General features: G+C 38.3%; 1 protein-coding gene across 1 annotated transcript in view; it reads left to right on the top strand.

Moving 5' to 3' along the window:
- Positions 1-27552, top strand: part of TMC1 (transmembrane channel like 1) — a 150132-nt gene that overhangs the window by 27173 nt on the left and 95407 nt on the right. The window contains exons 2-4 of the mRNA XM_027616273.2: positions 3420-3467; positions 6852-7023; positions 14973-15101. Of these exons, the coding sequence (XP_027472074.2) occupies positions 3420-3467; positions 6852-7023; positions 14973-15101 (349 nt within the window). The remainder of the gene's footprint in view (positions 1-3419; positions 3468-6851; positions 7024-14972; positions 15102-27552) is intronic.

Here is a 27552-nt window from a genome sequence, read left to right as displayed (position 1 = left end):
GACTATTTTTCCTATAGTCTTTTTATCTCTTTTTCTTCTGACTCTACCTTTCCAGGTGCCAAGGGTGAAAACCTTCTGATTGTCCTTGATTCTTTTCTTCCTTTCATATTCCATGGACATCACATCCCATACTGATGGCATGGGTTCTTCAGGTAAGATTCAGAAATGTCCTTGTTACAGCATAGATGCCTATCCCTTCCAACGCAGTTTAGTCTGAGGTGACATGTGTCTCATTTATATGGGAAGGACCAAAGTTGACATTTCCTCACACATTAAAAAAAAAAAAAAGAACCCTGAAAAGAAACACACAAAGAAGCCAAATAAACATAACTAATACATCACTGCTACCACCCAATGAAGCTAGATAAGATATTCGTACCTAATCTTGCATCTCATTTATAAAGTCATTCTTTTGCATAAAATAGCAAGACTCCTTAAGGACGCCTTATATTTTCTTTTATAGTCTACAAACTTCCTCCCCAGAGTATTTTGCACTGTATTCCCTTGCGAGTGTACAATAAATGCTAATTGGATAAACAAGCTTTTCAGTTTCCAGAGTAATCCCCTAGTGCTCCAAACATCTCTTCAAGAGCTCAGCATGGGTTAAAGGAACAGGCAACACTGCTTAACTTTTCTGGCCACTTGGCTACCTTGAACCTGAAGAACCATAAACTTTTAGTGCTATAGATTAAAAAAGAAAGCCTAGAACAACATCCACTTCTCCAAACGATTCCGATGCCTCTAAAATGTGACATTTTGCTGTTGTTTCCTTTTACTGTTTTTAATTACTGGGTCTATTTGCATGAAATGAGGATCTGGGTTGCCTAGGCGTTCATCTGCTCCGATTGCATATTCCTCTCTTAAATAGCATTCTTCAGTGCGACTTTGCTTGCTGCCTCCAACGTTTTGACAGGACCTCCCCCTCCTCTCCTTTCACCATCCTCCCATCACTCCCCAGGAGAGAGGTTATTTTTAAAGGACATAATCAATAGACTTGGGAAGCAGCCAAAGCATGAGGGGGGTCATATGATCGGGAATAAGCTACTAGGGATTGCTGAGAGAAGGGATGGCAACAGGCCATGCCCAAAAATTGTCTGAGGAGGGAAAAGACTGTCTGTAGCTCCCATTTAAATGTTCTGAGGTATTCTTTTGCACAGGGTTTTGTCTTGGAGGGGTTTCTTAGCTCGGTTCTTTAGCTTCGCTTTGAGTTGCAGGGGATATGGACCACAACTGACAGTAGCTTTTCAGGTCAAATAATGTTCCATTAAAATCAAGGTTGGTCTGAGGCACTTGAAGGAGTCTTAAATCTGGCCACAGTGCTGTTTAGTTCTTGATGCTGATGATGCCTTTGCTGAGAGCTGAGTCAAGAACAATCCAATTATCACAATAACTAAGAAGACAACTGTTTCATTGCCCCTAACTCAACTGCCAAGAGGATGCCATTGAGTAAAGAAAGCACCTAGTGAGAGCGTGCAGATGATCATGCATAGGTGAATATCACTTTCAGAGGGTCACCTCAAGAGGCAGGAAGGGGCTATTTCTGCAACATTCTCCATTACATCACTTAGAAACCATAGTGCTTTTTTAGTTCTTTACTTGCAACCACAGGGATGTCTCCTCTGACAGATTTTTAGGTTTTATTTAATAGCCATTTATTACTACCCTTCCTGTACTTGAGAAGATGATCCATGACTACGGCCCTGCCTTTTCTCCTCCCCTGGTTATCAGAGGAAATGGATTTGTTGCTCATCTCCTTGGCTAGGGACATTTCATTCTGCTGTTCTTACTTAACATATGATCCTTCCTAAAGATTTGCTTATATTTTTGTTCCTTTAATAATTGTTCTGTTTCATTTCATCATGTCTAGTGAGTTGATTGTTATAAATCAGCATAGTATTTTGTGTGGATTTTGCTTTGCCTCTGATGTTAAAGAATAAGCTGTGGGTCAGTTCTTGCTGTTTGTCCTTTAGCTGTTCTTAATATACACAGATCGGACTCTGCTCCAAGGCTAACCTTCTAGCATTCAAATGCCTTCCTAGGGAATTCTTCCTTGACTGAAGAAGCTTGGTGGTGGCATTAATTACAAATAAAAGTCCAAGGCCGATTGTTAAATGCAAAACATCTTCTTAGAAGTGTCTGCCTTCACTCTTGCGGACTCTCAGTAATGACATAAAGATCTTTGTCCTGTGCAGATCCAGTTACAGCCGGTAACAGAAGCACATATCCCACCCGGAACAAAAGAACACTTATTTTCACATTCCATGGCTGATGTTGAGTGATAACATTTTTGCATATCCTAAAAATTTTTATGCAGATGCTGTTTAAAGGCAAAAAGTGCTTTTACAATGATCTTCTTTGTGAATGGAATTTAAACTCTTGGCATGCGTTCCGTTTTCAATGTGCCTGTCAAGTTCTGAAAAATAACCTTTGACGGTCTGTGAGCAGAAACAAAACAGAGGTTGTTGCCTCTGTTGGCAGCAACGTTGTTTTGTCGTCTTTACTTTCTCAGACTCAGGCTCATTCGACTTAAGTAAAAATATGATACAGTTACTATTTTATAGACAGGTGACTAGACTATGGTTTTAAAGAAATAGGCGACTCTCATTTTTACCTGGGCAAATTGCAGAGCTTTGTCTCTGGCTGAGACCTGTGATGAATGGATAGTAGATGACAAGTGGAAAAATCTGCCAATTAATATATTTTCACATATTATTAGACAATTACAATTTTTTCTTAAACGCTTTGATGCCTTTGCAAAAATAGAACAAAACTAAAAAGAAAAAACAGTCTTGAGTCTGGGGTGAGGAAGACACAGACAAAATTGTTCTTTGTTTTGAGAAGAACTGCAAAATCACCTGTTCCCACATTGTCAAGGTAAATCCTATGTTGGAAAATTTAGGCTGTCTCCATGTGTGACCTACAGAGATCACTGAGATAGGAAATATCAGCCTTGCGACATTTTCTGAAAGGCTCTTTGACACTGGTAACTGGTTAGAATAAAATGTTCTCTATTTTAATAAGTTAATTTGGTTCTAATAACCACATTGTTTATGCATGTGGATATAGCTTTACTAACAATGCAATTTATTATGGAATGCAATGACCCAGCAAACCCCAAGTCTACTCACTACAACACGGAATTTATTTTGGTAACAGTTATATTCAATTGAGCTGACAGGCTTATAATTGATATGTTTTGCAAGTCTTTGAAGGCAACGAAGCAGAGAAGTCTTTGCACAACACTGTCTAGGATGCCATGGCTGTATATCTTTAATAAACAATGCTGTTTTTGACAAGATCGCTGAAAAATGTTTGCATTAACCACACAGAAAACTTTATGATGAAAATAATAACAATAAAATCCCATTACTAACCACTATACTGTCATTTAAAGAATTGCTGTATTTGTCCTTCAACAGTGCAAATTCAAGTGGAGGAAAAAGAAGATGACACAGAAGAAAGTTCAAGTAAGTGGGGAGGGACCCACATGGAATGAGTTTCCTGTAGAATAGCAGTGAATTCAGGGGACTTGTCCTCTCATCTTGTTGGATTATTCTACTACATGTGAGTGCATGCTACCACGTGTGTGGAAAAATTTGATGCTCTCACAAAAGAGATCAAGTCCAGCAAATGGAATCTCCACTCTAGATTCCATTAATTGGCACACACACATTCTACCCAAAGTATAAGTTACTCATGATCAGGTAGATGGTAGTCCACAAAAATTTGCTTTTAAAAATTTCTCTACTATTTTCCCTGTTAAGGTCTTTGTCCTAAAAGCTCTTCTCTATGGCTCAATCTATTATAATAGAACAGATTGGCCATTTTGACTGAATTGATCAGGTGTTTCAATTAAAATGAATAAGCACATTCTTTTGTACTGAATTTGTAAGGAATTCATGGGTATTTCTGAATTGCTCTGTTGTTTTTACTTTGTGTAGGTTTAGCTTAAGAGTTTGGAGTGTGATCCCTTGTATACAGACAGCTCATGGACTGGAGCATGGGAAAGATCATTATATGAGCAAAAGCTCTGAATTTACTAAAACTGAAAGAAAGAGCAGTATCTCAAGAAGAGTTCAATTGGAGGATATGTCAACACCATCAATGTAATAACCTGAGCACAATATGGCAGCCGGGGAATGTTCATGATGCCGAGTGTTTTCAGTCATTTGACGCATTTTACATGCAAACAGCTCAGAGTCTCACACAGACTCTGCATGTCATGGCTTGAGTACTGGAGGGGAGGAAAAATAATTTTCCCTCTAGCCTTCTGAGTTGTTAGCTGGGACCTCTGTAATATAAGATAGTTTAACAAGAGAAAAAACAAACAGAAGTTTATTAATATGAATACCTCATGTATACATGAGAGATTTTCAGGAAAAATAAGTCACTTTATGAGGTGGCTTAGAATTTAGACTTAAATACCATCTTAATAAGGAAAAAAGAAGGGGTGTATAGGCCTTGTTAGAAGAGAACAAATAATTTTTAGGAAAGGTGAGTGGGCCCTTTGAAGACTAGATTGGAGGCATGATTGTGACAAAGTTTGTCTGGGTGTGGTATTGACTTCTAGGGTCTTCCCTTGTGATGAGTCAGTCTTCCCTAAGGGTGAAATTCGTGGTGAGGGGATTTAGGACAATTCAGTTGCTCTTGGAGGATCTGTGTTTGGGCAGAGGAGGGGAGTTCAGGAAAAACCTCCCAAGGCATTTGCTGTTATTCAAATACCTACAGCTGGATATAATCAACATAACAAAGTGGCTCAGCTTGGGGTGGTATGTCCTGAGCTCATGCAGTCATATTTTGTGGTGGCATATTCCTCTACCCTTCCATACTGAACGAAGACCATTTCAAACGGTAAAACTTTATGCAACTCTGCATTTAGCCGGCAACTGCAAAATAATGATTATTTGTTTTAGAATTTGAATATTTGGAAACCAGTGAAGGCACTAAGAACAGCCTTTTTGTTGCCAAGTGGTAAAAGAGAAATCGGATATAACACTTTTCATCCACGGTCAAACTGCAAGTTTAATAGGTTAGTCTTAATACAAAATATCCTAAAATGCATAGTACTAAGTGGCTGTTTGAGTTCTTGAGTTATTTGTGGGAAAATTGTTTCTCGATCCTTATCAAGGGCTTGTTCTTTCCATAAATGGTGACTAATGTGACTAATAAAGACTGGGCAAATTTTCAGAATGTCCGAATGGGGTTCACATAACATACAACATTTGCCACATATTTAACAAGTGGAACATCATTCTTGGTTTTGATGACACTGTATAGTTATCAAAGCCTAGTTTGAAAGTTACCCTTCTGTTTTTCTCTGCTAGCCGAACTTTAGTACTATAGGTAATATTTAGATCTCAGATTTGAAATATCAATAAAAAATGATTCAGTAAGTAATGTTAAAAGATAATTAGGGGTGCCTGGGTGGCTCAGTGGGTTAAGACTCAGACTCTTGATTTTGGCTCAGGTCATGATCCCAGGGTCATGAGATGGAGCCCAGGCGGGGCTCTGTGCTGGCCATGGAGCCTGCTTAAGATTCTCTCTCTACCTCTGCTACCCCCCCCCATAAAAGTAAAAAACAAAAAATAAAAAAAGATAAAAAATAAATAAAATTATGACACACACACATAAGAATGAACATATTTTATGAACAAATGAGGACTCTCTAGGTGTTGCAACCAGTTCAAAGGAAAATCCAAAGAACAGATACATTTATAGATCAGGGATATTGAAATGATTGTGCAGATGGAGGCATGACTGTTTTGTGGGATTTTTTTTTTTCTGGTGAGGGAAAATTGTCTCTCCACTGGACTGTGTTCATGTACATGTCTACAGATGAGGATTATTTTGCATTGCTATCTAGTAATCTGTAACTTTCAAAATTATAAAACAGCTCCCATGGAATCAGAATCAGATAACATGAAAGGGTACACTGTGGACAATTCATAGTTTTCCATTAAAGTACAGTTTGTCCCTATAGTAGCTTCTGTTTAAGAGGAGAGTGATAACTATGAGTTGATTTTTTAGTAACAGATTATTCTAAATATCAGGAGAAGCACAAAAATGAAAGTGAAGTAAGATTGTATGTTATAAACTGAAGGAAGGACCTGGATTCTTTCTCTACTCTATCTGGAAGAGTCCAGTGAAGTTATGGACAGATGAGGCATTGATGAATAAAATAAAATGTCATTTCTCTCAGTTTTACATTAAATTTGTATGTTATCTATTTCTATTCATAAAGATATGATCAAGCAAGTATTTATGTAAATAAATATATTTAGTATCAATTTCATTTAGGAAAGGGGAAAATATTTAGGAAAAGAAGAACAATCTTAGAATCAGGAATAAAGATAATTAGAATTAGAAATCTCAAGGGCTGAGTTAGTTTCTTCAAAATTATTCTAGTTTGTTGCATTTTCTTGTCCTTCCTGTCCTTTGTTCTAAGATAGAAGTAGTAGTAAACATATAGTAGCTAATCACTTAATCCTTATGTGTTAGATCAGTAACCTCTAAACTTGGTCTTAGAGGGCATTTGGTATGATATTAAACTCTAAGTCATCTAGCAACCCATATAAATGAAGACTGGATTTCTAAGGATTATTAAAATTTGGGGATCCACATTCACATATTTGAGTAGATGAACCACAAAAGAAATGAGATTCTAGATAAGTGTATTTGAATTGCAAGCTATGGAATATATATATGGCATGGTGCATCTTACCATGATGTAGAGACTTGCTGGATTGTGATCTCATGTGTGACAACGGTCATTAAGACAGTAAGCATACCTTTGGCAGGGGGAGAGAGAACTTTCCGATATTGCTCCTCGAAGCATTCACTGTTGTGTTTAGGTGAAGAGGAAGAGGAGGAGGAAGATAAACTACCTCGAAGGGAGAGCTTGAGACCGAAGAGGAAACGGACCAGAGATGTTATCAATGAGGATGACCCGGAACCTGAACCAGAGGATGAAGAAACAAGGAAGGCCAGAGAGAAAGAGCGAAGGAGGAGGCTGAAAAGAGGAGCGTAAGTGAGCTCTAATCTATAACTGAAACTGTGACTCGTTCAAAAGTGCCTAACTCTGAGAGAAGACCACTCCCTTCAGGCACTCTGTGGCCTTAAAACTGGTAATTAAGACAACTTTTAAAAAGACGACAGGTTTAATCCAATGCTGCCATTTTATTCCACTTAGTTAAATGTATTTTAAAATTTAAATACAATTAAAAAGTGAATATATGTATTAAGAATGGGCTAAGACAGATTTCCTTATGAGAGATCTAAACGGTCGTAGGTTATTAATATATTAGCGTTCATTTAAATATGTTAAAGTTATTCCATTAATGATAGGCATTGTTATCAAAATTAAGTGGAAAATTCCTAAAAAATGAGCCCAAATCACTTTACCTTATAGAGCAGGGTTTGGCAAAATATGGCTAATTCCAGCCCAAGAGCTATTATTACAGTTTTAAAGGGTTGTTGATTAAACAAAACAAAACAAAACAGGGGCGCCTGGGTGGCTCAGTCGGTTGGGCATCTGCCTTCAACTCAGGTCGTGATCCTGGGATTGAGCCCCCATCGGGCTCCCTGCTCGACGGGAGGCCTGCTTCTCCCTCTCCCACTCCCTCTGCTTGTGTTCCTTCTCTCGCTGTCTCTCTCTTTGTCAAATAAATAAATAAAATCTTGAAAAAACAACAACAACAAAAACAAAAACCAACCAAACAAACAAAACCAAAGACAAATATGGGATAGAGCCATATGTGGCTCTCAAAACCTAAAATATCAACTATCTGTTCTTTTCCAGAAAAAAAAAAAGTGTGCTGGCCCATATTATGGAGTATTGGGGTTGTCATTTCCTTTTTAACACAACCCTACATCTATCATTTCCACCAGACAAACATTTCACTGAGTGCTGACTTTGTATAAAATAATATATTAAATACCCTTTAGGAAAAAAATCCAAGAAAATACTTTTCGAGTCTTGGCTTTCTGGAAATTTGCAGATGGCAGGCCAGTAAGAAAAGTGTGCGTGTGACACACATCAAATAATAGAAAATCTAGACCCCTGGGAAATGTTTTACAAGAACAGCTTCTCTGTTGTTTCCAGGTAGTAGGGCCATGGGGAACCACCATGGGGTGAGGGAATCTCCTCCAAAACATTGCTAGGACTTTGGATGGAGAGGAACTTTCTAAGATGTCCTCCCCAAATGACACATTCTAGTGTTCACAACTAGCTTTTACTTTCCTTTTCATAAAAAATTGCAATTAAATACAATTGTATGAAATTTTGGCAGGTAGAGAAGCTTAGCATTGATAGATGATGGTTCCTTTTAAAATATAGGAATAAAAGAAAAATGGGGGTGCCTGTTTCTTCATCATATTTTTGTTGATTTCAGTTTTTAAATCTTTCTCTGCCTCTTCCTTTCTCTCCTCCATCTCAAGCTCATTTCTTCCATCTTTGAATACCAAGACACCACCTTCTTTAAATTTTGCCTCTGGTAGGGCACCTGGGTGGCTCAGTTGGTTAAGCGACTGCCTTCGGCTCAGGTCATGATCCTGGAGTCCCGGGATTGAGTCCCGCATCAGGCTCCCTGCTCAGCGGGGAGTCTGCTTCTCCCTCTGACCCTTCCCCGTCTCATGTGCTCTCTCTCTCTCTCATTCTCTCTCTCTTTCAAATAAATAAATAAATAAATCTTTAAAAAAAATAAATAAATTTTGCCCCTGGTATTTTTTTTCCTATTTCCTTTTTATGTCTTCCTGTGCTTTTTTTTTTTTTTAAAAAAAACAAAAAAAATCATCTCACACTTTTAAGTTCTATGTCTTATTGTTACCACTATTATGATGTAGTAATATTTCCTATTAGCAACGCCTGTGCTTGCTGATGGCGCTGTTTCATCAGTAGAAGTGTGCATGATGTAGGCTGTGTTCCAGAATTTGCTTTTACTCTCCACTTGTGCCTCAGAGAGGTCCTTTTAAAAAGGTGAGTTGGATGAAAATTTCTGTGCTCTCTCCGTCTGCTTAAGGCTCTCAGGTGAACTGCTCAACCCCCTAGAGATAGGACCATATGAATCAACTGAATCTCGGCACCTGAGAGAATGTTGTCTCAGTGCCAGAGTGTCTGCCCCTAGCGGGTACCACTCACGTCTTCATTCTGAGAATCCCCCAAGCACCCCTGTCACCTGTCCTCCCCACTTCTCCACACAGCCAAATTTGGCTAAAGTGAACTTTGTCTCCAAAGGTTTTTCAAATTATATAATTACTGCTCTAATTTGGACAACTAAGCTAAATCGTATCATAAATTATTTGTGATGATTGATGATTCATTTTCTCCTGTTCATTCTGAAGATAAGTATTTCTTTAAAGAAAATGTATCAGCAAATATATTTTGAAAAAAAGTTGTAGGCAAATCAGGGCACATTTATTTAGATTAACCGATTTATGGTCTTTTTAAACTTAAACGTTCAAGTGACACACCTAAGGGAATTTCCCCCGCACTGACAAAACATTTGAAGCCAACTAAAACCAAGGTTGTAATGCTAACTATCTTTGGAGACAGTTAAAAAACTCTGCCTCGTTAGACATTTTGGAGGATTTCTAATAATACGACAGGCTTTTCCTGACCCAGTTTTAAGTGAATAAGAAATATGTTCATAGCAGTGAGCAATTCAGCACATTATGCCTTCCCCCCCCAACAACTGTTGTTTAAGTAAATCAAACTTAAGATAGAAAGCCATTCTTGCACAGATTAGCCCTACATTTTCGAAGATGAGGCGTCTCTATGAGATATTCTTTTAACATGATTAGCACTTTCTTTGAGTGATTCCTGGAAAAGCGATTCCCCTTATATGCTGGCAGAAGTAATATTTTAATTACCTGCCTATTTGAAGATAACTCAGGAAACAACTATACCTGGTAGCACAACATTATCTGTTTGGAGCAATTAACAACAAAGACTTTAAAAATACACCCATCTGGGGTTATTTAGCGTAAGGATTTATTCTTATCTTTCCATACCATACTAATCTTGGAGGACATTGTTCTATGTTAGTGGACTTTGAGTCCTGGATTTATAATGATAACCCTGTCATCCAGAAAGATTCTGTACATAAACATTTATTTAGTTAATATTTATCCAGCTCCACTGCTGTGGAAGCTAATTGGCTAATTCCTTTGGAAGACATGGGTATGAATACACAATTGACTGTATTCTCTAGGAGTTCATAATAAAGTAAGGGAGGGGCCACTTAGACTCAAATTATTGTGAAGTAAGACAATATAAATGCACCAAAGAAGAAGGACAAAGTTGTTTGGAGTCTTAGAGAAGACGAAACTATTTGTTATACGGGATGATAAATATGTGGATAATCAGAAAAGGGGGTTATTGAAGAGATTTCATATAATCTTTTAAGGAATCATAGAATAGGTTAAACACAAATAACTGGATTTAAGATAGCAGGAAAGTGTATAATTAGTGTTAGGAAGATCTCCATTAAATGGTTTCTAAAAATTGGCATGTGAAGAAATAAGCTGTGATTACATGGTAAATCCACATACCTAACAGATCATTTTTTAAAAATTTTTTGTGACTCTGGATTAAATGAGATACTGTTATAGATATGTTTCTTAACAGGAATTCATTAATATAAAGCTTTAAGACACTTACGTGTAGATACAGTTGACCCTTGAACAGCATGATTTTGAACTGCATGGGTCCACATACACATGGACTTTTTTTCCTTTTTTTAAAAAAAAATTTAATTGCAGGGCACCTGGGTGGCTCAGTCGTTAAGTGTCTGCCTTCGGCTCAGGTCATGATCCCAGGGTCCTGGGATCGAGCCCCGCATCGGGCTCCCTGCTCCGCGGGAAGCCTGCTTCTCCCTCTCCCACTCCCCCTGCTTGTGTTCCTGCTCTCGCTGTGTCTCTCTCTGTCAAATTAATAAATAAAATCTTTAAAAAAAAATTTAATTGCAGTATAGTTAACATACAGTGTTATATTAGTTTCAGGTGTACAATACAGCAATTGACGGATTCTGTATGTTACTCAGCGCTCTTCATGCTAATCCCCTTCACCTATTTCCCCCATCTCCCCACCCACCTCCCCTCTGGTGACCACCAGTTTGTTCTCTATTGTTAAGGGTCTGTTTTTGGTCTCTTTTTTTCTTTTTGGTTTCATTTGTTTTGTTTCTTAAATCCACACAGGAATGAAATCATATGGCATTTTTCTTTCTCTGACTGGCTTATTTTACTTAGCATTATAACTCTAGATCCATCCATGTTGTTGCAAATGACAAGATTTCATTCTTTTTTTCTTGTTCAGTAATATTCCAGTGTACTACATCTTCTTTATCCATTCATCTATCCACGGATACTTGGGCTGCTTCCATAATTTGGCCATTTGTAAATGATGCTACAATAAACATGGTGGTGCATATATCTTTTCAAATTGGTATTTTCATATTCTTTGGGTAAATACCCAGTAGTGAATTCCTGGATCATACGGTAGTTCTATTTTTAATTTTTTGAGGAACCTCCATACTGTTTTCCAAAGTGGCTGCACCAGCTTGCATTCCCACCAGCAGTGCACAAGGGTTCCTTTCTCTCCATATCCTCGCCAACATTTGTTGTTTATGTTTTTGATTTTAGCTATTAAACAGGTGTGAAGTTATATTTCATCATAGTTTTGATTTGCATTTCCCTGATGATTAGTGATGTTGAGCATCTTTTTATGTGTCTGTTGGCCATCTGCATATCTTCTTTGGAGAAATGTCTCTTCGTGTCTTCTGCCCATTTTTTTAAATTGGATTATTTTCTTTTTGGTGTTGAGTTGTGTAAGTTCTCTCTATATTTTGAATACTAACCCTTTATCAGATTATGTCATCTGCAAATATCTTCTCCCATTCCTTAGGTTGTCTTTTAGTTTTGTTGATTGTTTCCTTTGCTGTGCAGAAGCTTTTTATTTTGATGTAGTCTCAATAGTTTATTTTTGCTTTTGTTTCCCTTACCTCAGGAGACATATCTAGAAAATGTTGCTACAGCTGATGTCAGGGAAATCACTCTGTTGCTCTCTTTTAGGATTTTTATGGTTTCAGCCCTCACATTTAGGTCCTTAATCCATTTTGAGCTTATTTTTGTGTATGGTACAAGGAAGTCATCCAGTTTCATTCTTTTTCATGAAGCTGTCCAGTTTTCCCAACATCATTTGTTGAAGAGACTATCTTTTCCCCATTGCAGATTCTTGCCTTACATGGATTATTTTTAATAAATATAGTATAGTACTGTAAATGTATTTTCTCTTCCTTACGATTTTCTAACAGTTTCTTTTCTCTAGCTTACTTTATTGTAAGCATACAGTATGTAATACATATAACCTACAAAATATGTGTTAATTGACCCTTTATGTCATTGGTAAGACTTCAGGTCAACAGTTGGCTATTAATAGTTAAGTTTTGGGAGAGTCTAAAGTTATATGTGAATTTTCGACTGCCCAGTGGTGAGCATACCTAAGCACCTTGTTATTCTAGGGTCAACTGTACTCTGAGTTTTTTTGGAAGGATGGGCAAGTTAAAAACTTAAAATATCAAGCAGTTGGATTATCTGAAATCTTTTTGTTGCTCTTTTTTTTTTCTAATTGAATTCATTTTAGTAGTTTCTTTTTCTTTTTTTTTAAAGATTTTATTTATTTATTTGACAGAGAGAGACACAGCGAGAGAGGGAACACAAGCAGGGGGAGTGGGAGAGGGAGAAGCAGGCTTCCCACTGAGCAGAGAGCCTGATGCAGGGCTCGATCCCAGGACCCCGGGATCATGACCTGAGCCGAAGGCAGAGACGCTTAACGACTGAGCCACCCCAGGCACCCCCATTTGTAGTAGTTTCTTGACATATTTTCTTTTCCTTTTGATAGTTTCCATAACGATTTCAATGAAACAGTTAACTATATAATCTAGACTTAGTCTATGTCTACATGGAAACAATTTTTTGAGTAATCTTAATAAAACAATCTTTTCTTTCAACTGAAGTATAATTGACACACGATGTTACATTAGCTTCAGGTGTACAACATAGTGATTTGACAAGCAAAACAATCATTTTTACTAAAATATATGTTTTCCTCTTATGACAAACCAACACACACATTATTATTCTGATTGGCAAATTAAGCAAACAACAACTGTGGATATAGATGTAGTAAAAATGTTCTCAAGTATTTTATGTCATAGTTGTGCAGCGCTGTAAGATTTTATATACTAAACATCAAATAATTAAAAAGGAAACAACCTAATGGCAATCAGATTTGTATTTTAGAGTGTACTTCCATAGTTCCCTTACTGTGAATTGCTATTCTAAGCCAAATATCTGAATTGGTCAAGAAATCAAACTGTCAACAGGAAGTGTTATTTTAGAAAATTAAGGTGAGTCTTTATTTCATGACATGATTAAAAACTGGGTTGGTGGGAAAGAACGGAGGAGGCAAAGTCATTTTGTACGGTGGGCCATAAAACCATGGCTATGTCCTCCTGTTCCTCAGCGGGAACTTTCAAAGGCAGCCATGCCATAGTCCTACTGTGTGGAGTCAGGACGAGTAGAGTGAGCAACAATGTTTCTGACTAAGGCTGAGTCAGATTACAATTTGTCAGTCAGGGTTTAGTTAGGAGAAAGAAACTTCAGCACTTAATTGAACAGAAAGTATTTACTCAGAGAACTGATGAGTAGGTATAAATAATTGTAAACTAGGTTACTAGAAAGGTGACAAGAGAACACTTAACGTGTCATGGTGACAGCAAGTATGAGAAGAAGCTACCACTCCAGAGGCTGGAGGAATGGTGGAAAGGGGTTGAAATTTAAACTTAGAAGCATAGAGGAAGGATGCCAGGGGCTGAAGCCACTGAGGAGGGGGTGATGCTAAAGGGATTTGGTTTCTTTGGGAGTGGCGATGAAGCTGGTTCTGTGAGTGTTGGAAAAGTTGGCAAACTAGATTCACCCGCAGCTGTGGGAAGGCCCTTCAGTTAGTGGGGTGAAGAGGAATTACTAAGGAGGATCTGCCACCCCAGGAAGCCAAAGGAAAGCCTAAGTCCCTTCTTGTTATCTTCTGTTGGTGGCCTACCATTGAGCCGGCCAACAAAGCAGAAGGGTCCCCTATAGAGTCCCAGCTCCAGCATCACAATATTTAGTATAGAAGTGAGTTTGAAGTTGAATGACAATAACTTAATAAATAAAACAATCTATCACTAAAACAATTGATCGTTACAATAGGGCATTTCATTCCTCGATTTAAAATCATGTTGTTCATGTTTAGTTTTTTTTGTTTTGTTAATTCTAGACTACGTGGTATTTTTGCAGTCCTAGGAATATAGAAGAGAAAAGATACATCTCATTTGCTCAGTGAGAAACTAAATTCCTTTGAAGGTCTCTTCAAAGGATTCACTTCCGCCAAATATACTTCAAGTTGAATTTTATCAACTGAAGTTTTGAATTTAATTAGCAGATTAAGTTACCTTTGAGAAATAGATTTTTTATTTTCCCCTAATTCAATTTTTCTCTTTCTCTTGAGACATGGCTAACAAATTTGTAAGGGCACTTCAAAGACATCTTCACCTCTGATGTACTATCCTTATCGAAAAGTAACGTTTTTCAATGAAATGAAGAATTGGTGGGGAAAGTGTACAAGGGAACAAAGAAGAGAGGAAAATATGTTGATAGATCTGGAACTAATCTTCCACAGATTTTTTTCATCCTGAGACTTTGAGGCTGTGGACGTAAAACAGTTTCAGGACTTCAGAATGTAAACACTATTGTTTAAAGTTATAATAATTCCAGAAATCCTGTATCAGCATTCACATAGATACAAGCTCTAATGCTTATAAATCTCAGCATCCACTATGTACAGCCAAGCTGATTCACATTGACCGAGTATCGGATAGCATTCTTCTTTAAGTTTGGAAATCAAGGAAAACTTAACTTTTTTTTTTTCCCTTTTAAAGGGAAGAAGAAGAAGAAATTAATGAAGAGGAATTGGAAAGACTGAAGGCAGAGTTAGATGAGAAAAAACAAATGATTGCTACTGTCAAATGCAAGCCTTGGAAAATGGAGAAGAAAATTGAAGTTCTCAAGTATGATGCCACTTTTTGTAATTAAACATACTTTGCCTGATTGCTGATCTCTTAAATCCTCTGAGAATTACCTATATTTTATACATAGTGCTATCTATAGTATATCACATATATAAAATACTCATTATTATATATAATATTCATGGTCATAGACACTATACAGCATAATATATATGTTAATGCCATGTATGTGAACACATCATATATATGTACATAGATGCTTATATATTGTCATCATTAGAGAGACTGAACTAATGATTATATTTTTGAAAAAACTATGAGCAAATTCATTGTTCAGAGTCTTATAACCTCTGGTCACTTTTAGTTATTTGTTCCTTGAACTGAGACTTTCTTTAGTTTAATACGTTCGTTCCTATCTCTCTGAAGAGATAATATATTTGACTTTTACACGTTTGTGTGGCTTGCACATTCATGTTTCTCTGCAGGGTCCCAGCCTCAAATGATATAATCAGGTGACAGCTCTCTTTAAAGCACAGGGATGATATTAAGCCAACGGAACAGTACACAGGATTCCAATTAAGGATTATGCTAAATAGCTATTCCATGGTGACATGTCAGTGACCCAATTTCAGTCTTCCGTTGGGTGTTGGTGAGAGTAAAACACACTCAGAGGCACATAGATTTGCCAACTCCCTATATGAAAAGACAAATGATTCTTTCTGAGGAATGGGAGCAGATTCACTTCTGATCACTTCTGAGGATCACACTCTTATTTCCATGCCAAGGTTGTTGGGGAGGTGAGGCATGACTATGAGGGAATGTGTCTGTGATAACAAGCATGTTTATATCTTTCAGTTGTGCTACCGATTGCATTTTTCCGCAGAAGCATTTTTGTAAATGGTCGTAAATTGCCAAAGCTGTCTTTCCACCGGGATATTGAGCTAATAATGTTAAATATTATAGTATAGTATCATTGTCTTTGGTGATGAAAAAAAGAACTGAAGTAGTTATGAGGATATTTCACTTCTAATCTTAGCTTTGCAAAAAAGTAGGTGTTATTTAAGGACATTGCTTAAGCTTCTGGGGCCTCAGTTACCTCATATCCAAAATAAAACAAGAGATTCTAGATCTATCCTGTGAAATGGGAACCTAGCCATCATTTATAATGGCATCATTTTGTTTTGCGGAATGAAGTTTTCCAAGTTCCAAACAATGGTCTTCCCAGCAAAGTTCTAGAACACTGCAGTTGTAGGCTGGGAACTCCATGTACATTGGACACACCAGCCATGAATGAAAGCAAAGACAAACAGGGTGCCTGGTTCCATGGAGCGAGTCATGTGTGTGTGTGTGCATACGCACGTGTGTGGGTATGTGTGCACGTGTCTGTTAAAATAGTTTTCATTCAGTGAAGTGATAATGATGCCAAATTATAGGTTTAAAAATGTCCTTACTTGGCAAAATACAAGTTTGGCAACCACCTTATGTTGCTTCCGAAATATATTTTGAAAAGTTACTGGCCATAAAGTCCCCCCAAACTGGAAACCACAGGTAACTGTGTGTAGAACATTGTCACATTGGAAAGCGGTAATACTGTGAAATTTCAAAGCATGGTGTGAAATTGAGTAAGAATGCCAAAGAGTGGATCTTCCCTTTCTACCTGCAGAAGGCATAGAAATACCCCCCACTCTCCCTTTTCTCTATCTCCCATGTAGGGCTGTGGAGCAGGAATGGGCTTCTGATTACAGTTTGAATCTCAGACCTTTCACTTAATAGCTGTGCGAATTTGAATGAATTGTGTAGCTCTTTGCCATTCAGGTTCCTTATGAAATTATGCTAATTTACAGGGTTATTGGCATCATAAAGTGAGATAATTTACATAAAACACTTAGCACGGCGCCAGAACATATCACATTGCTGGGAAGCACAAATTGTAATTATTATTTCCTCTCAGTACAGAGTCAATGATGCCTGGTCCCCTGCAGTGTGACCGGAGAGATGGAGAGAGCGTGAGACAGGCAGGGCTGGGTAGAAGCAGACCTAGCCAGGGACAACCTCGGGAACCGTGGGGGACGGTGACACATTGGTAGCAGTCTAGATGGGCAACAGATTTTGACATTCCAACAAAGAACAGAACATCTTGGTAATTTGGCAGAATCTGGGGCCAAACTACGTTCAGGTCTTCCAAATGTACCCAGGGTAATCCTGTGGCAGATTCCAGGACCTGGAGTCTTGAGCTGAGTCCAGGAATGAACCCATTTTTGGAAGGGGGGGAGAGAGAGGAATTGGGATGGCAGTAAGAGAATACCAGGACCTATTGCTAGGCAGAGATTGAATGTGGGGAGTCTGCAGCTCAATCCAGGTCTTAGGTCTGAATGTTAGGTTTTTAATTGGCCCACATGATTTTTGTTTCTTTTTCTTTTATTATTTTTTCATTTTTCATTTATATATATATATAAAACATAAAATTTGCCATTTTAACCATTTGGGGGTAATTTTTTTTTTATAACATTTTTTCTTTGTTGTCAAACATTGAAAAGTAGGAGATTTCACATTAAAAAAAATCCAGGGGTGCCTGGGTGGCTCAGTCGGTTAAGTGTCTGACTCTTGATCTCAGCTCAGGTCTTCATCTCAGGGTCATGAGTTCAAGCCCCACATTGGGTTCCACGGTGGGCATGGAGCCTATATATATATATATATATATATATATATATATATATATATATATATAAAATCCAGACATCCAGCTTCTGCTGGACAAATGGAGGATCTGGACCCTCATTCCTTCAGGAAATAGCAGCTGGGACTTGGCATTCACTTTCAGTGTGCACAGTTCTCAAACAATCCACATCCGTTGCTCATGCTACTTGGTTAAACCTTGCATGCATTCCAGTCTGCTGCCTCCTACCCGTGCAGCAAGGGAGCAAGTTAGGCATGTTACCAAGACAGTGATTCAGAACGTCAGCTTCAAAGCCAGCTTGCAGAATGGAAGCACAGATGCAGGCCCAGAGAAGAAACAACTATGGCTTCTCACCTGTCAGTAATGCTCACTATCTTGTGACGATTCTCCATGGCCCGAAGTGGGTCCTGCTTTGTAGCTTTGCAATTCTCTGCACAGCTGGTGCTGGTGGTCACGGTCGTCCTGATTCCCTTGATTTCAGCCTCTGTTATGAAACTGTTGGCACTATGGTGCCCGGGCTGTCTCCCTTTGTGGGTTTCTGAATGTTGTATTGAGCTTCTCCCTCATGGATTTCAATCACATTATTAGAGCAAGTGGTCAATATTTTATAGTAGAGGTAAAGGTTTCTCTGCCCCAACATGGAAGTCAGGGAGCTTTTCTCCTACTCTTTATGTCTTTCAGGGACGTCTAACTCTGAGAGAATCTTTCTGAGGATTATGTTATTCCCAGAATTTACCTCTAGTCATCAATCTTCGCTAAGTATATGGAATCCAAGGCACTAGGCTCAATATAACTAGAGCAGATACTTTGATCATAGGTTTGGATCTGCACCGAGGTTCCAAGGCTTTCCATCTGGCTCTGCACTCTGAAAAACTGGTGAAACTTCTAAGACAGATTTAACAGAGGGTCAGGCTTTCAAGATGTGTTTTAGAGTAAAGCATTGGGAATAGTAGCTTATTCTGAGGATGCTGTCGGGGCCGGGGTGGGGTGGTGCCCGGGGATAGTTCCCACATTCTGAAAGAGGATCTACCCCTAGCAACGTGAGCATCTCCAGAGCTGAGGGCCAAACGACAGTTAAAATAAGCAGTTAATAATAGGCACGAAGCCCTAAAAATGGGTTGTTAATCCCGAAGGACTCTCAAATACGGCTCAGGAATTGGAGCTTGGCATTTTCAAGGCCAGCAGTATTGGCTTTTTCTGACTGAGGAGAAGCTACATCTTTTCCACTGTCGCTGTGGAACTATGTTTTTCATTGTCTTTTCCTGTGTGTTAACGCAGTTTTGTACATTCATGTGGCCTTAAACCTGTTGAATGATAATCTCTGGGTGGGAGGGCAGATGTGTCTGTCCCAGACTACAATATGCATATTTTTGTTTTCTGCTCTGAAAGCCCTTGATATACAGTCAGGATTGAGGGCCATGTCTTTTGATTCTGAGAAGCAGAAAAACCTCAGTAAGCAGAACGTCCTACTCCATAAACTGTTTATTGAATGGGTGAGAATATGTTGAGGGGGTGGGACAGGGCAAGGGAAATCCTGGTGTATTTTCCAACTATTTGAAAGTCAATTTCTATGTTTTATTAGTAACTAACCAAAAAAAAAAATCCAACAGCGAGGATTTTAGGCATAATTTATTTTTAAGTTGTTAATGCGTTTCCCTCAAGTTGGTTGACCAGATAGATCATTCCTCCCTGTAATAGGTGGCTGCACTAACCTGGTAGCAACCACCACAGGTGATATAAAACACCTGGATGGAAAATAACCGGTCTACTTATTATTCATCCTGAAACCTCAAACCTGACTGTACCAGAACATTCTACCGGGATTAGATTTAAAGCCTGCCTGACTACACCTGAAAAAGCAACCATTTTATTTTGTTCCAGTAGGGTAGGTTGGGGATTGAAAATTAAGAGACGTGGACTCGGGGCTAAGTTCTACCTCTAACCTCACCTCTCTGAGCCTCATGGATTTATTTATACAATGAAGGGATTGGATTGTGGCTGGTGGTTTTCAGACTGCTTTCCTCAGAGTTCCAGCGGTGTGGTGAAATCCTTTCAGGGCAAGGGAGCAGAGGTTAATTAAGAGTGGTGCTCGGCTACACCACCAGCTTCGAGCAGAGACTTCACGGTTTCCTTCTTCTACACAATGTACTTGTGTATAAAGCACCTGTTTGAAGGAAAAAAAATGCTTCTGTGCCTATTAATACAAGAAATAATTAAAAACCCTCACTCAGTTGATTATTTAAAGAAGCTGATTTTGGGGAGGGAGCAGTTCTCACATTTCATGGGTCTACAGAGCAGGGTATGGGAATACTTCAGTATACTTTTGCATCGAAATGGCTCTTGGGTAGAAGCCCTTTTAAATTCATTTATTTTGATAACAACCATGTTTACTTAGCTATACCGACTGCTTTAATTTCTTAGCTTTGTGGCACCCTGACCCAGTGTTTCTGGGAGTTGTCCATTGGCTGACTTGGCCTGGTGATTTATTAATGGAACATTCAGTAAAGCCAAGAAAGTAATTCTTAGGATTTCAATCACCTTAAACATGTGCTTTTAATGGTCAGCTAGTCATTAAGGTAATATTCTTCCTTACTCAATCTTCCTTCACCCTCCAGTATTCTTTTTGTTTGTTTTGTTTTTGACTTTATTGTATTTTTTTTGGTCAGGGGAACGAAAATATTTCTAGGACAGTAAGAATAGACCAGAGTTGATTTCCTTTGCCAGAGCCATCTGGGAAAACTAGCCCCCTGGCTCCCATCCATCCCTCTCAAGTTTCCTTGGAGCTTGAGATTTTTATAAGTAAGAATCATGATTTCTCCTTTGTTTCACAAAGGCCTTTCCTTTATCTGTCATTATGAAGGAGTGAAGACTTCCACACAAGAGGACCTTTAATCATGTGTACATACCTACTAACACATGCTTTAACCATTTGGGATTCTTTTTCATCAATAACTCAACCAAAGCAGCAGCTTTCAATTCTTGTACTTTATAAGTACCTTATGTATATTGATTTTCTCATCCAAAGAGTGGAGACTATTGGAAATCAGTACATCTGAATTTTGTTGATCAAGATATAATGTTGGCATCCAATTATTCTTTTTTAAAAATTTAATTTAATTTTAATTTATTTTTATTTTCATTTTTTAGAGAGAAAGTATGTGTGAGTGGGGGTGGGGAGGGACAGAGGAAGAGGGAAGGGGAGAATCTTAAGCAGGCTGCATGGAGCCTGATGCAAGGCTCGATCTCACGACCCTGAGATCATGACCTGATTCGAAACCAAGAGTCTGACACTTAACTGCCTGAGCCACCCAGGCACCCTGACATCCAATTTTTTTATTATTTAATAAATGCCTAGTAGGTATTAAGCATTATGCTGCGACCTTGGGCAATTTTCTTAACTTCTGCAACCTTGCTTTTTCTCACTAAATGGGGATAAAAGTAGTACTACTTTGTAGAATTATCGAGAGGATTAAATCAGTTAAGATCTAAAGCACCTAGAATGATGCTGGCACATAATAATCATTTTACACATGTTAGCTATTATTATTTTACTATCATAATTTCATTTATCACTCTCAACCATCCTTCAAGATAGGTATTTGTTACTTTGGTTTTGCATGTAAGAAAACCAACACTCTGAGAGGATAAGTAATTGTTTATGTTCAGACACCTATTAAGTGGTAGACCCATGATTTGAACTTGTGTAGAAAATTACTTTGATGAGATGGAGATCTTTAAGTCTACTACTGGGCAAGCTCTACCAGTGGTCATGGGACTGAGGGGTTTGTAGAGCAAACTAACATGCTCAAATCACACGGTCTATTAAGTCACGTTAAAGTATAGTGACAAGTGAGAGCAAATAGATGGGATAAATAAACATGGCAGGAAGGAATGGAAATAGGGTGGCATAGTAGGCCACAGGATCACACTTCTTGAATCCTGGATTTCACAGTGTTCACATGCCCTGCCTCTCTTATTCTACTGATGGTGTGGTTAAGAGGACTGAGGTCCCAGGGGACCTGGATGGCTCAGTCAGTTAAACGTCTGACTCTTGATTTTGGCTCAGGTCATGATCTCAGGGTTGTGAGATCGAGCCCCACATCGGGCTCTGTGCTGACTGTGGAGTCTGCTTAAGATTCTCTCTCTCTATCTCCCCCTCTCCCTCTACCCCCTAACTCCCACTGCCTGAGCTTGCACGTGTACTCTTTCTCTCTTAAAAAACAAAACAAAACAAAACAAAACAAAACAAAACAAAAAACCAAACAAACAAAAAAGAGGACAGATGTCCCAAAGGATCCTGTAGAATGAAGATGACAGGCCAATGATAGGCATTTGCTCTATCAGAATGACACAGAGCAAGTATGCTTGACTATAGTAGTACCTTGTCAATTAGCCTGTTGAAATGCTACAAGTTGTAGCTGCTTTTCTTGAGCAGAACACACATGAGGAGAACAGAAACATATTGGATGACACCAATGGGTGGTCAGTTTAGTGGTGACAGATAATCAGTCTCAAAGTGACAGGATCATAAGTTGGCCTTCCCATCCACTTCTAACTATAATATTCTTATTTGTTCATCGTATTTTCCATCTATTTTCCGTCTTTCTTGGGCAGGTATTACAGGTTACTAACTTATTCACGACCTGTATTGGAACACATCTTATTAATTATGCCTATGTGTCACATGCTACAGGCTTATTTATTAGCTATACTTAACACATCCTATGTGCTGAACCAGCTACATAATTTGCAGGATCTGGTGAAAATGAAAATGTAAGGCCCTTTGTTAAAAAAAATAATTCAGAATTTCAATTATTAAGGATTTCAAGGTACCAATGGCAGAGCATTAAAGTAGGCACTGGGCCCACCTGAGTATGGGGTTCTGTGTGACTACATAGTCAAGACACACCAAATTTACCCTGCCTGTGAGTTTCACCTGAATATTATGAACCAAGAGCTTTCTTACTGTCTATGCTTAATATTTCTGATGAGTTCCATCCATTACCATAGCATAATGGAATGGTCTCAAATAATTCAGCAAACTCACTAACCAGAACTCAAGTCTATATTACTCCAAAAACAGTGTTCATGCTCGATAGCCAGGGTGTTCTTTTTAAATACCACTTTGAACATGTCATCCTTATGTTCAAGGCCTTCAGTATCTCCCCAGTAATTAATAAAGTTTACAAGCTTAACAAATCAGTGAGCTCTACAATCTGGATTCACACTCTGAAGTCCAGTTTCTTTTCCAAATCATGAGTTACTGATGACGATGACCATGAGGTTTGGAGATGGATGGTACCATCTTCAGGTTTTTTTTTGTTTTGTTTTGTTTTTTAGTGTCAACTATGTATCAGATCTTGTGCTAGGAGATGCTTCACACATTAACTTTTTTAATCCTCGTAAGCACCTTGAAAACAGAAAGTTATCCCCATTTTACAGATGAGAAAGCTGAGATTGACAGACGTAAAGTAGTTTCACACAGCTAGTAACACTCTGCTAAATGTCTTTCATTTGTATTCTAGAATTTCCTCCCATATCTGTGAGTATGTACAGAGTTTTAATCTTTCTCTCTTCGCCTCCTATTCTGCTCTTCTCCCTCTCTCCCTCTCTTTTATTGAAGTAGAGTTACCATATAGTGCTATATTACTTTCAGGTGTACCATATGATTTAACAGTTCTCTACATTACTCAATGCTTATCATGATAAGTGAACTCTTTTTTTTAAATTGTTATTTTTATGTTAATCACCATACATTACATCATTAGTTTTTGATGTAGTGTTCCATGATTCATTGTTTGTGCATAACACCCAGTGCTCCATGCAGAACATGCCCTCTTTAACACCCATCACCAGGCTAACCCATCCTCCCACCCCCCTCCCCTCTAGAACCCTCAGTTTGTTTTTCAGAGTCCATCGTCTCTCATGGTTCGTCTCCCCCTCCGATTCCCCCCCTTCATTCTTCCCCTCCTGCTATCTTCTTCTTCTTTTTTTTCCCCTTAACGTATATTGCATTATTTGTTTCAGAGGTACAGATCTGTGATTCAGCAGTCTTGCACAATTCACAGCTCTCACCATAGCACATACTCTCCCCAATGTCTATCACCCAGCCACCCCATCCCTCCCACCCCGCCCCCACTCCAGCAACCCTCAGTTTGTTTCCTGAGATTAGGAATTCCTCATATCAGTGAAGTCATATGATACATGTCTTTCTCTGATTGACTTACTTTGCTCAGCATAACACCCTCCAGTTCCATCCATGTTGTTGCAAATGGCAAGATCTCATTCCTTTTGATGGCTGCATAATATTCCACTGTGTATATATACCACCTCTTCTTTATCCATTCATCTGTCGATGGACATCTTGGCTCTTTCCACAGTTTGGCTATTGTGGACATTGTTGCTATAAACATCGGGGTGCACGTACCCCTTTGGGTCCCTACATTTGTATCTTTGGGGTAAATACCCAGTAGTGCAATTGCTGGATCGTATGGTAGCTCTATTTTCAACTGTTTGAGGAACCTCCATACTGTTTTCCAGAGTGGTTGCACCAGCTTGCATTCCCACCAACAGTGTAGGAGGGTTCCCCTTTCTCCGCATCCCCGCCGACATCTGTCATTTCCTGACTTGTTCATTTTAGCCATTCTGACTGGTGTGAGGTGGTATCTCATGGAGGTTTTGATTTGGATTTCCCTGATGCCGAGCGATGTTGAGCACTTTTTCATGTGTCTGTGGGCCATTTGGATGTCTTCTTTGGAAAAATGTCTGTTCATGTCTTCTGCCCATTTCTTGATTGGATTATTTGTTCTTTGGGTGTTGAGTTTGATAAGTTCTTTATAGATTTTGGATACTAGCCCTTTATTTGATATGTCATTTGCAAATATTTTCTCCCATTCTGTCGGTTGTCTTTGGGTTTTGGTGACTGTTTCTTTTGCTGTGCAAAAGCTTTTTATCTTGATGAAGTCCCAAGAGTTCATTTTTGCCCTTGCTTTCCTTGCCTTTGGTGATGTTTCTAGGAAGAAGTTTCTGTGGCTGAGGTCGAAGAGGTTGCTGCCTGTGTTCTCCTTTAGGATGTTGATGGACTCCTGTCTCACACTGAGGTCTTTCAACCATTTGGAGTCTATTTTTGTGTGTGGTGTAAGGAAATGGTCCAGTTTCATTCTTCTGCATGTGGCTGTCCGATTTTCCCAACACCATTTGTTGAAGAGACTGTCTTTTTTCCGTTGGACATTCCTTCCTGCTTTGTTGAAGATGAGTTAGCCATAGAGTTGAGGGTCCATTTCTGGGCTCTCTGATAAGTGAACTCTTAACCCCCTTTATCTATTTCACCCATCCCCCACCCACTTCCCCTCTGGCAACCACCCATTTGTTCTCTGTATTTAAGAATCTGATTAAAAAAAAAAAAGTCTGATTTTGTTTATCCCTTTTTTTTCTTTTTTCTCCTTTTAAAATTCAACATTAAGAGGACATTTTTTTATTTAACAATAATCGAGTCTTGATTGGGATCTGAAATCTCTTCTGACTTATCATTCACATTTGAGTTCACCTGTACCAATTGCCTCTCTTATCATTTTCATTGCATAAGAAGTAATCTTTCCTATTAAATAAGAACAATGATCCTGACAATTCTTTCTTTTTGGATTTAGCTTGTTCATATTTGCTGTGTTATTGTGAGTGGTTAGAAAAATCACTATGGATAATTTTAATAATGTTTTCCAAATAATATTTTGAATTTCTCCCTTAAAGGATGCCGATAGGAACCACATGAGAAAATTGTTTTGTTTTTTTCCTTGAGACTTGAAACTTTTTCAGTTGCCAAAGAAGTCAGCTCTGAAACATTGGGGATACATATACTTTTGCCCACCAAAAGTTCTTCTTTATTTCTTTCATGATTTATTTAATCTTTCCTATCTACAGTGTACCATTTTACCAGAGTTACCTGAAGGTGTTCTATTCTTCACCCTGGTTTTGCAAACTTTTCAGGTGGCCCACTGGGCTCCAGCTCCCATCTCTTTTAGAGAGCTGTGAAGGCATTTATGGCTCTTGTACCAACCTCAAAATCCCAAATACCCTCCTTATTAAATCAGCCTGCAATTCTGCCCAGATGCTTGATGGAAGAGTAATTAATGGTCATTGGAAAATGGGTCTAAAATATGCCAATATTCAGGGTTGCTCATGAGACTCTTGGCAATCAATCTTACTACCTTTCACAAATATCTGCTTATCCAGAATTCAAATAATCTCAAGGTTCAAATAAACAGGGATTTTTTTTTACAGTACACCGTAAGATAATAATTATAATAAAAAGTAAATATTAGACAAAAGAAAGTTCTAAAGTTTTCTTCTAGATAGATAAAATATGGTTACTATCATCTTCTTAACTTCAGACACACTGAATCATTTTTCCCACATTGCCAAACTATCCTCCCCTCTAACCATTTTTGATAAATAGCAATTTACCTAACTTACGTTCTTTAGAATGTCAGCTACTGGTGACAGCTAATTTTCACAACTTGTTATTAGACGATCCATAGATGTATTATCTTTGAAAGTTGATTAAGAAGAGAAATTCACTAATTACCACTTCAAATTATCTAGAAATGCTTTTAAATATGTTTGACATAATACATTAACAATAAAAGGAAAGCAAATGTGTACAGGATAAGCACAGAATATGATTAATTTGAGAAATGTATCTTTTTTGTTTAGGGGAAGTGTCATCCAGATCTTGGGTAAGGTACGAATTCTGAAAGTAACCCTTTACTTTATCAGATTTACAATAAGAGAATGATGAAGGCATTTTTTAAAAAAGATTTTTATTTATTAGAGAGAGAGAGAGAGAACATGAGCAGGGAGGAGAGGTGGAGGGAAAGGGAGAAGCAGGCTCCTTGCTGAGCAGGCCCTCCCCAACCATGTGGGGCTCGAGTCCAGGGCCCTGAGATCATGTCCTGAGATGAAGGCAGACATTACCCAACTGAGCCACGCAGGTGCCCCATGAAGTCATTTTTGAGGATGTTTTTATGTATATGACCAAGGAATGGCAAGTGGAGTATTACTTTGGGGGATTTAAATAAGCTTGTTGCTGTAGAATAAAAGTGGTTAAGCCTTATTAAAATGCATATCCTACAGTAAATGTTTGGAGAACATTATATTAGAATATCATGACAAATTAGATGGGAGGAAGAAAGGGGAATGGTTTTATACATTCAATATAATGTGTCTAAAATTTCTTTCTACAGTCCTGAAAATTAGAAATTTTAAGTATTATAAATCACTTCTTTCAAATAGCTGTTAATTATGTGCTGACAGTATACATGCATAAATTTGCTTATATATGTATATGTGTGTGTATATATGTATATGTATATATATGTCCATGTTATTTCACATGTACATACACATATATACTGGGATATCTACATAAAGACACGACTCTCTGGATGAATTAATGTTTCATATTACGCATATCCTATTATAGTGTTTCTTGACCAATGCTTGGTCACAAGCATTAGGAAAGCTTAGAAGGGAGGCTATGCAAGAGAACAGTGAAATAGTACGACTTCAAGTCAACTGAGTAGAAAGCCTAGTTCACTCAGGAACATAGAATGCTCTGTGGGTGACCTCACCTAAGTTGTGTTGCCAAGTGCTCAGGACAGACCTCTAGATCTAAGTTTGCCATGTAGCAAGCAGTCAAGTTTACTAGGTAGTCTCAATTATTTGCAGAGCTCACTGAACTGCCATCATTTGAAATTTCTTGCCCGCTCATGGAGCAAAAGGCAGAACACACTGTTCCAACAGAAAACTAAGGCTCTT

This window comes from Zalophus californianus, chromosome 13, assembly GCF_009762305.2.
Source record: "Zalophus californianus isolate mZalCal1 chromosome 13, mZalCal1.pri.v2, whole genome shotgun sequence".
Lineage (NCBI taxonomy): Eukaryota > Metazoa > Chordata > Mammalia > Carnivora > Otariidae > Zalophus > Zalophus californianus.
Note: the sequence above shows the minus strand (reverse complement) of the source record. Positions and strands in the feature narration are given on the sequence as shown.